This window comes from Hordeum vulgare, chromosome 1H (assembly GCF_904849725.1).
Source record: "Hordeum vulgare subsp. vulgare chromosome 1H, MorexV3_pseudomolecules_assembly, whole genome shotgun sequence".
Lineage (NCBI taxonomy): Eukaryota > Viridiplantae > Streptophyta > Magnoliopsida > Poales > Poaceae > Hordeum > Hordeum vulgare.
Genome location: NC_058518.1, coordinates 259,994,664 through 260,005,117, shown reverse-complemented (window position 1 = coordinate 260,005,117; position 10,454 = coordinate 259,994,664). Strand labels below are relative to the sequence as shown.

General features: G+C 44.5%; 2 protein-coding genes across 3 annotated transcripts; one reads left to right on the top strand and one right to left on the bottom strand.

Moving 5' to 3' along the window:
* Positions 1-404: 404 nt before the first annotated feature.
* Positions 405-869, top strand: LOC123409358 (50S ribosomal protein L11-like). Its single transcript, XM_045102288.1, has one exon. The coding sequence runs from the start codon at positions 405-407 to the stop codon at positions 867-869; it is 465 nt and encodes a 154-aa protein (XP_044958223.1).
* Positions 870-1,588: 719 nt separating this feature from the next.
* Positions 1,589-4,188, bottom strand: LOC123409342. Of its 2 annotated transcripts, none has more exons than XM_045102275.1 (7): positions 3,988-4,188; positions 3,689-3,806; positions 3,562-3,605; positions 3,214-3,324; positions 2,650-2,751; positions 2,449-2,567; positions 1,589-1,955 (listed from the first exon to the last, which is right to left on the bottom strand). In XM_045102275.1, the coding sequence occupies exons 1-7, from the start codon at positions 4,065-4,067 to the stop codon at positions 1,831-1,833; spliced, it is 699 nt and encodes a 232-aa protein (XP_044958210.1). In that variant the 5' UTR covers positions 4,068-4,188; the 3' UTR covers positions 1,589-1,830. The 2 variants fall into 2 exon arrangements, with proteins under 2 accessions (XP_044958210.1, XP_044958215.1); XM_045102280.1 differs by having other exon boundaries at positions 2,650-2,742; positions 3,988-4,185.
* Between the last annotated feature and the right edge of the window lie 6,266 nt (positions 4,189-10,454).

Genomic DNA, 10,454 nt, shown 5'->3' with positions numbered 1-10,454 from the left:
CCAATCAGTTGCACCAGTCAATCTGACCGCTTTTGACCACATGTTGGAACTCTTCATCATTTGACCATAATCTAGGCAATGTTGGATTGACTGAAGAGGGTGTTTGAAGGAGACAACTTGCTTCTGCTTAGAGCAGGTCAAGGAATTTTCATGCCACTGTAAATTACCTCTCCTCTGACACTAGCTCTTCGGGTACATTACAAATTTATCTTTGTTATCTAGTGGTATATAATTCAAAAGTTGAAGCCTTCGAGGAGGCAGATGGCAGACCCAAGTGTGATATAACGTTGCTTTCAGCTAACACTTTGTTGAGTTGTCTTGCAATTTTTCTATGAAATTCGATGAAAACTCTGCTAATTCCATGGAAACTCTCTTGTTTACTGCAGATCTACAAAAGCAATCACATGGCAACTCTGAAAGGTGCAGTAGCACGGAAGTCTATACTGGCAACAATCCGCCTGCTCGTTCCAGCTGGTGCTGCCCGTCCTGCACCACCAGTTGGCCCGGCATTGGGTTTTTATAGGCTCAATTTAATGGCGTTCTGCAAGGATTTCAATGCAAGGACCCAAAAATACAAGGCAGAAACTCCTATGCAGGTCACACTAACTGCCTATAAAGATAGCACTTTCGAGTTTGTAGCCAAGTCGCCGTCCATTTCATGGTTCCTAAAGAAGGCAGCAGGAATTGAGACAGCCAGCACTCGTCCTGGTCACAACATTGTGTCATCCCTTACACTCCGCCACGTTTATGAGATTGCAAAACTTAAACAAGGTGACCCCTTCTGCAAGCATATGTCGCTCGAGGCATTGTGCAACTCTATCATTGGCACAGCTAACTCAATGGGCATTGAGATTATCAAAGATCTCTGAGCGGATTTGCTCGTCTCCAATAGTACCCAGCTCCTACCTTCCTAGGTGGCATTTGTGATTGTAGTGATTGTAGTTTTTCATTGATGTGGGAGAATATGGAGTTCTTCGAATGTTGATCCTTACTGAGCTTTTCAGCCCGGGCAATATTTTCATTTTCTTCATACCCAGTCGTCAGCTGTTCCAGGTGTAATGTTGATATCTTCCATGGGGAGATATTTCATGGAAAATAATTTCACTTCTGAGCTTCTTGCGCTAGATGAACAATATTATTCATTTTTGTTACCTTGCCAAGTTGCTAGTTGTTTGTCAACTTATGGTATCAGCTTCCTTTCTCGTTTAACGGCAATGTATTTGAAACACAAATATGTAATGGTTAATTTTGCGAAAGTCCTATTCTATTTTAAATAACTTTTACTTGCAACTTTAAATATCTTATCATTGTCAGATATTTTTCTTCCGGTGTAATCAGCACTTCAGCAGTTAATTCAACTCATTACCAGAGCCTTGGATTCAGTATTATTCTAGTTGTGTATCCCAGGGACAGGGAAATGGGAATGGTCAATTTGATGGAATAAACAGCAGCACACGATATTTAAACACTCATTGAAAGAGAAAACAGCCGTACTCAACAAATGTTGCGTTCTTTACTTTTAGGCAGCATCAAATAAGCTGAATTAGTTTCAAAATAAATAAATAAGCTGAATTCTGACTAATGCAGCTTCTGAGTAAAACATACAAGCAATCTTATGTATCGACTAAAATATATTTTACAGCTTACTGGAATGTTATTATCCCAAGGGAATGTCCAACATCAGCGTAAAAATTTAGGGTTAGAATTTACAGCCAATTCATGGACCAATCTGAACTGAAAATCTTACCAAATTAGGAATTAAGATTTGAAATTTGCAATCAGCTCACAGACTAATACGAACCTAAAATCTCGCACATAAATAGCAACGGATTATTCTTTGATTTCCTCAAGAACAAGGTATTGTAAAGCTATTGAGTATTTAGCTGCTCTTGCTTCCTTGGTTCCAGTTTGTGGGGCGCAAATGTTCTTCAGTACATACGAACCTAAGCCGTCACCTGAGGAAAGACAGTCAGATTAAATCACGAACACATACTAACTCAAGGATCATCAAATTTATATTCAGTTTATGGGCATAAACCAAATATAGAGAAAGTTCCATGGATTTTAAATTAAGGCTAATTGGCATTCTGAACTAAATGTCCTCGTGTACTTTGGCATTTTCACCTGGGTACTGTAGACAAAGACATCTTAAAATGGGAAAGACAATCAAATCAACTACTCCCTCCATTTCTAAATATAAGTCTTTTTAGAGATTCTATAACGGATGTATATAGACATACTTTAGAGCGTAGATTCACTCATTTTACTCCGTATGTAGTCCATAGTGGAATCTCTAGAAAGACTTATATTTAGGAACGGAGGGAGTAACTAGCATGGCTTATATGGGAATGCAAAATGTACTATTAAGGGGTGACAAATGGCAGTACAGAATGTTTACTTAATAAACGCACAAATGCACAAAAATAAATGGCTACATACACAATTTACCTTGGATTGTATATATGGAACCTATCCATCTCTTGTAGATGAACAGGGACCTTGGGCTGTCACCTTGATGTACATCAGAGAGCAAGAGATTGCAAGATCCAATGGTTCCAAGCTTTGCACTACAAAAGAGATTGCGATGTTACTCTAAACAACATAGGAAACGGAGATACTTAAAGATCTGAGCTTGACTTCATCACTTACTTTGCATGCGAAATAGCATTTTGACACAAAGCTAATATGCGAACCAATGCTAGATCACGAGCCCTAGCATTTCCGTATCTTAGCTGACAGCTCCTATTACAGCTTCAACATAGTAAGAATTAGTTTATAAAATATCAAGAGTATGTATTTTTTGTCAGTTAAAGAACTGTATAATTTCTTTATTTTGATGGTTGACATCTGGATAACATCAGACCATCCTGAACAGAGTAAAGGTGATCTATAACCAAAGGTTTCAGTAAAACAACTGAAAGCATGTTATGAATGGAATATGCTGAGCTAGGAGACAAAAGGACTCCCAACACACTGTAGAATGACTAGGTACATATTACCATTATATTAACCACAAATGTCTGATCCTCAACTGTGCTTATTAGAAGAAACATATCAGAAACAAATCCATCTCATGGTTAAAGTCCAAAAGGAGAATTGTGTAACATATTGTTCCAACACAAATGCTAAACTGAGTCGCAGCATAGAGTTTGCAATGCACTCAGAGGTCAGTAAGTGTCATTAATGGTCAGCAAAAAGGAAAAGTGATAGCACCTTTCTGAAAAGAACCCGGTAAAATCATCGACAATGACTGCAGCAGGGAAGTCATTAAGCAGGTGAAATGCAGCGAAGTACTTTCTGATTCCCTCATCATCTTCAATGTATCTGCAGGCATAGAATGCACAGAACTAAACATAAATTAGCTATGACTGCATGAAATAGCCGAGTCTACAATATCACCATAATTCCAAACGTTAAACCGGTCCAAATAAACACTGAAAATGTCACAATTCATAGCATGGCCAATACTCTTATTCTTCTATGGAGTTTATGAGCAAGGTATATTACAAAAGTAAGTATGCTGAACAAGGAACCAGCATTATTAGGTTCGACACTCCTTACTTGATTTGTATTCTCTGAAGCACGCTCAGCGATGGCTCAACACCCTGGAAGCAAGAGGAAAATTTGTGGCTTCAGAAATCGGGAACAACCAGCCTCATTAGCTAAATTGGCAAGCAAGGACCCTCACCGGGGACAAGAAGGGAGGACTATTCTCCAACCTCCCCTTGCTGCAAATGAACACCACTTGCCGGCCGCTCTCCGCCGCACGGTTTATCGCGAACTGGAAAAGGAGCGAGGTCTTCCCGCTGTTATAGCAGCAAGAAGGCCACAGAATCGATGCAGCGGGGAGTGAGGTAAGCGCAGATCACGGAGATAAACGTACTGTATGAAACGCATGGATTTTAGGACAGCTTCGGTTTGCTCCGGCGCGCAGGGTGGGAAGGAGCTAGTTTTAGGAAGCCAAGGGAAGCTTGAGAGGCGGCATACCAGCACGGAGGGCCCGAGAGGAGGATGATGCCGGCGTCGTCTAACGGAGGTGCGTCGCCGGAGAAGAACCTCTCCGCCATTGAAATGTTTGGTAGACGTCGGGATTAGTCGCCGAAATAAGGAAGAGGCGGCGGTGCCGGCGAGCTGTTCGGTAGAATGGTGCCTCCGGTAGCGGAGACAGAGGACAGTTTTTTTTTCCTTTTCGAAAGAGAGACCGAGGACAGTTAGAGCATCTCTAGTGGAACGTGTAAATTTAGACGTGTATATTTTCATATACACGTCCATATACACCTTGTTAAATTTTACACCTCTCAATTTTTCAGTGGAACGTGTATACACGACGTGGAAATCAGGACGTGCAAAAATCTCGTCCTGCATCTCGCCCCTGCATCTCGCACGCACGCAGCGCCGCCCGCCCGCACACACCGTCGCCCGCCCGCACCCCGCCAGCAGCACGCCCCGCCGCCGCCCCGCACCCCGCCCCGCCGCCGCCCCCGCACCCCGCAGCCCCGCCCCGCCGCCCGCACAGCGCCACCGCCAACCCGCCCGCACCCCGCCAGCAGCCCGCCCCGCACCCCGCCCCGCCGCCCGCACAGCGCCACCGCCAGCCCGCCCGCACCCCGCCAGCAGCCCGCCCCGCACCCCGCCCCGCCCCGCCGCCCGCACAGCGCCACCGCCAGCCCGCCCGCACCCCGCCAGCAGCCCGCCCCGCACCGCCGCCGCCCCGCACCCCGCCCCGCCGCTGCCCCGCACCCCGCCCCGCCGCCGCCCCGCGCCACCGCCAGCCCGCCCGCACCCCGCCAGCAGCCCGCCCCGCACCGCCGCCGCCCCGCACCCCGCCCCGCCGCTGCCCCGCACCCCGCCCCGCCGCCGCCCCGCAACCCGCAGCGTCGCCCCGCCGCCCGCACAGCGCCGCCGCCAGCCAGCCCGCCTGCACGCACAGCGCCCCGCACAGCGCCACGAGCGTGGCTGCGTCGTGTTTATTTGCACGACGAGTAGCCTCGTGGATGGACGTGTATAACTTCCACGCCCGTATACACGTTCCACTGGGAGGCATTTTTCTGCTATCAACGTGTATATTTACCATCCACCTCCATATACACCATCCACTAGAGATGCTCTTAGGGCATGAGCTATGGAAGGAGGGCCGTCCAAGGGCATGTGCGGGCTGTGCGATCGCACAGGCCCCCAAATTCCAGGGCCCCCCGATTTTGGCCCAATATCTGGTATATCTTACATTTGGGCCCTTTTTCGTAGATAGCATAGAATTAGGCCTTGTCAGCTATTAGTCCCCGACTCTCCCGAAATGGGGGGACCTCCTGTTCGCCGCTCACTCCGGCAACCAGTCAGGGCTTCGCACAAGGCGACCCCCGACTGGGCCGGCACAGTAGGTGCATAATGACTGTATTTTTTCTTTTCTGTATTTTTTTCCAAAACTCCAGAACATTTTTTTGGAAATATAGAACATTTTTATAAAAGCAAAAAACATTTTAAGAATTTGAATCACAAATTTCAAAAGTTCAGAACATTTTTTTGAATTCCGGAACATTTTTTAAATTCCGAAACATTTTTAAAATTTCAGAATTGTTTTCAAATCCCGGATTATTTTTTCAAAATCCGGAACATTTTTTTCAAAAATTTGAACATTTTTAAATTCCGGAACACTTTTTAATTTTCCGGAACACTTTTTAATTTCTAGAACATTTTTTCAAATTCCGGAACATTTTTTCTAAATCCGGAACATTTTTAAAAATTCCAGAAACATTTTTTTCAAAATCCAGAACATTTTTTCAAATTCCGGAACATTTTTTCAAAATCCAGAACAATTTTGAAACATAAACAGAAAAAAAATAAAACAAAAACAAAAGCAGGAAAAAACAAAAAAATGAAAAAAAAAACGGTTCAGGGAACCTTCTAGAAGTTTCCCAAAACCGAAAAAACGGTTGAAACATGTGGAAGGTTGGCAAAACCGGGCACGACATCCTCGCTACCTCGACGAGACCAATCCCTCGCCCGCTCTGTGCGAAGCCTCGACACCGCTACGCACAGAGTGGCAAATAGGATTTTCATGTAATGGGCCTACCTCCCAATATCCCGCAATGAGACTTCTCCTATTCTTGATCGACACACCGTGCCGACAGACCAATCGATCGATCCTATCGATCTGTCTCTACGCGGTTTGCTTCGAAAAGGAAAATCCCTCATGGAGATCAGGAGATGAACTGGCAAAAGTACGCCGCCGTCGCACGAAGACAAAGGCTAGTTGTGTTCTCTCATTTGATTTCTTCGTTTCGTGCGAGAGACACAACCCACAACCTTGTCGGCATGGAGAAATAATTCCACCATTTTGTTGGCCGTCGGTGGCAGAGACCAAGGTAAGCGCAGTGGCAGAGACCAAGGTGAGCGCATAGCCGATCTATTCACAAGGTGTACTCAATCTGAATTCCTAATTAATAGACCAGTCTGTCCTCAGGGTCACCGAGATGAATTGGCAAAGTGGCTCAAACTGAATCACGTTTTAAATGGATTATATTAGTGAGTATATTGTGTGGAAACTCAAATACCCTCAACCGATAAGATTATATTAGGGACAATATACTCACTAATTTATTATTGCCTCTATGCAAATACCGACGATCAAATCTTGGGCAAGTAACATACGAAGGACAAAGGGAATGTTATACAGGATTATATGAATCCTTGGCACAGAGGTTCAACCGATAAGATCTTCGTAGAATATGTAGAATCCAATATGCACATCCAGGTCCCGCTATTGGATGTTGACCGAGGAGTGTCCCGGGTCATATCTACATAGTTCTCGAACCCGCAGTGTCTGCACACTTAAGGTTCGATGGTGTTTTAGTATAGTTGAGTTATATGTGTTGGTGACCCAAGGTTGTTCCGAGTCCCGGATAAGATCACAGACGTCATGAGGGTTTCCGGAATGGTCTGGAAACGACGATTGATATATAGGAAGTTGGTGTTTGGATTCTGTAAAGTTTTCGGGCATTGCCGGCAATGTACCGGGAGTGACGAATGGGTTCCGGGGGCCCACCATGCCCCAAGGGGTCCACGTGGGTCTATTGGATGTACAATAAGGTATAATGGGCTCACAAAGTCATCCAAGGGAAGCCCATGAGGAAAAAGTGGAAAATCCAAAAGAGGTGGGAAAATAAGGAAGGAGTCCTAATCCAAGTGGGATTGGAGAAGGACTCCTCCCTTCCCCAAGTTGGCCGACCCAAGGAGGCCTTCTTGGCCGGCGCCCTAAGGGATTGCCCCACCCCTTGGCTCCTCCTATATATACTAGAGGTTTAGGGCTTTTTGAGACACAACTTTGCCACGTGCAACTCAAACCTACACCTCGTAGTTCTTCCTCTAGATCGAATTTCTGCGGAGCTCGGGCGGAGCCCTGCAGGAGTAGATCATTACCACCACCGGAGCGTCGTCACACTGCCGGAGAACTCATCTAGTTCTTCGTCTCTCTTGCTGGATCAAGAAGGCCGAGATCGTCATCGAGTTGTACGTGTGCTGAACGCGGAGGTGTCGTCCGTTCGGCGCTAGATCGGAACGGATCGTGGGACGACGGTGATTTGAATCACGAAGCTGTACCACTACATCAACCGCGTTTCTTAACGCTTCCCGCTTAGCAATCTACAAGGGTATGTAGATCTAATCTCCTCTCGTAGATGAAGATCACCATGATAGGTCTTCGTGTGCGTAGGAACTTTTTCTGTTTCCCATGCAACGTTCCCCAACAGTGGCATCATGAGCTAGGTTCATGCGTAGATGTTATCTCGAGTAGAACACAAAGGTTTTTGTGGATGTTGATGTTCGATTTTCGGCCCTCCTTAGTATTTTCTCGATTTAGCGGTATTGTTGGATTGAAGCGGCCTGGACCGACATTACTCGACGCTTACGAGAGACTGGTTTCATCGACTAACATGCAACTCGTTGCATAAAGATGACTCGCGGGTGCCTGTTTCTTCAACTTTAGTTGAATTGGATTTGACCGAGGCAGTCCTTGGAGAGAGGTTTAATAGCAATTTGCACATCACCGTTGTGGTGTTTGCATAAGTAATATGCGATCATACTAAATACCCATAGCAGCCACGTAAAACATACAACAACAAATTAGAGGACGTCTAACTTGTTTTTGCAGGGTATGCTTGTGATGTGATATGGACAAAGACATGATGTGATATATTGGATGTATGAGATGATCATGTTGTAATAGTTAATATCGACTTGCACGTCGATGCTACGGCAACCGGCAGGAGCCATAGGGTTGTCTTTAAACTAACGTTTGTGTTTGCAGATGTGTTTACTATATTGCTAGGTTGTAGCTTTAGTAGTAATAGCATAGATAGCACGACAACCTCGATGGCGGCACGAGGATGGAGATCATGGTGTGGCGCCGGTGACGATGAAGATCATGTCGGTGCTTTGGTGATGGATATCAAGAAGCACAAGATCATGGCCATATCATGTCACTTGTGAATTGCATGTGATGTTAATCCTTTTATGCACCTTATCTTTATTAGAACGACAATAGAATTATAAGGTGATCCCTCACTAAAATTTCAAGATGAAATTGTGTTCTCCCCGACTGTGCACCATTGCGACAGTTCGTCGTTTCGATACATCACGTGATGATCGGGTGTGATAGACTCAACGTTCACATACAATGGGTGCAAAACAGTTGCACACGCGGAACACTCGGGTTAAACTTGACGAGCCTAGCATGTGCAGACATGGCCTTGGAACACAAGAGACCGAAAGTTCAAGCATGAATCGTATAGTTGATATGATTAGCATAGAGATGTTTACCACTGAAACTATACTCAACTCACGTGATGATCGGACTTGAGTTAGTGGATTTGGATCATGCACCACTCAAATGACTAGAGGGATGTATTTTTTGAGTGGGAGTTCTTAAGTAATATGATTAATTGAACTAATTATAATGAACATAGTTAAAAGGTCTTTGCGAATTATGATGTAGCTTGCGCTATAGCTCTACTGTTTTTATATGTTCCTAGAGAAAATTTAGTTGAAAGATGATAGTAGCAACTTTGCGGACTGAGTCCGTAAAACTAAGGATTGTCCTCATTGCTGCGGAGAAGGCTTATGTCCTTAATGCACCACTCAGTGTGCTGCACTTCGAGCGTCGTCTGTGGATGTTACGAACATCTGACATACACATTTTTGATGACTACATGATAGTTCAGTGCGTAATACTTAATGGCTTAGAAGCAAGGCGCCGAAGACGTTTTGAAACGTCACGGAACATAAGAGATGTTCTAAGAGAAATTGAGATTTCATGCACGTGCCTTTGTTGAGAGGTATGAGACCTCCTACAAGATTATTTGTCTACAAAGTAAAGGAGAAAAGCTCAATCGTTGGGCATGTGCTCAGATTGTCTGAGTACAACAATCGCTTGAATCAAGTGGGAGTTAATCCTTGTTGTTTCTTACTCTTCTCACCTACATGTGTTAGTCCCAAAGCACAAAGAACATATGCAAGAACATCTATGGACATGGAGTGAAATACATATGGGATGATGTCCAAAGATACAATAATTACCTTGTTTCTTGCTTACCTTTGAGGGATGTGTGACACCTTAAACTAATGCATATGGTTGAGGTTGATTGCATATAGTTCTTGCCAAAATGAATGAGAGTGAATTTCATTGGCGGAGTCACCCCTCGATAACTTTATAGTTCTTCCTCTTGGGGATCCACATCAACTTGATGGGAATCCTTGGAGTTGTGGTAGCACTAGATGAGGTAGTGCTAGTAGTGTCCTTGGGAATCCACTTGACCTTGACTTGGGGTTCCTCTTCAAATAAGTCAATGTCCTCTTGAAGCTTTCCCTTGCCCTTGTGGTCTTGTGGTAGAAGGCCATCTTGTGAGCTTGTTCCTTTGGGAGGATTAGGATCATATTTCTCCTCTTGAGGACTAAACTTAGGAATGGGATATGGACCTTCTTCCTAAACATCTCCGTTGACGTTGAAGTAGCCAACACCTTGTTTCTTTCGATGTCCTCCTTGCTTGCGAACAATTTCCTCAAATTGCTTACTTCCGCCAAGACTCTTGAAAACACCTCTCTCTATAATCCCTTTAAATAAATCGTTTTCTTGTTCAAGTGTAACTTGGCTAAGAGAATCATTAGTGGAATCAAGAGAGCTACTACCAACAACATCATTAGATTTAGCTTTAGCATTGTTGTTACTAGATGAAGAAACGTTCTTGTCTTTGTTACTAGTGTTCTTAGGTTTAACTTGTGGAACAAAATTAGACAAGAGTAATCGTTTGGCTAGATAAGAAGAACTCTTCTATCGAAAATCATCATTGATTGCTTTTAGGAACTCGTGCTCTTGATCCAAATTGAGCTTCTCGAAGCGTAGCTTCTCATGAGTTCTTGCAACCTCTCTATGGTCTTCTAGAGTAGTTTCATGAGCTAACTTA

What these genes read in the sequence shown, in the direction of transcription:
- LOC123409358 (XM_045102288.1), top strand. Translation starts at nt 405, where the DNA reads ATGGCAACTCTGAAAGGTGCAGTAGCACGGAAGTCTATACTGGCAACA.
- LOC123409342 (XM_045102275.1), bottom strand. Translation starts at nt 4,067, where the DNA reads ATGGCGGAGAGGTTCTTCTCCGGCGACGCACCTCCGTTAGACGACGCC. An exon ending in CTCTCGGGCCCTCCGTGCTG is followed by an intron (nt 3,807 to 3,987) that starts GTATGCCGCCTC and finishes CTGCTATAACAG; the next exon opens with CGGGAAGACCTCGCTCCTTT. An exon ending in CTTCAGAGAATACAAATCAA is followed by an intron (nt 3,325 to 3,561) that starts GTAAGGAGTGTC and finishes CTATGCCTGCAG; the next exon opens with ATACATTGAAGATGATGAGG.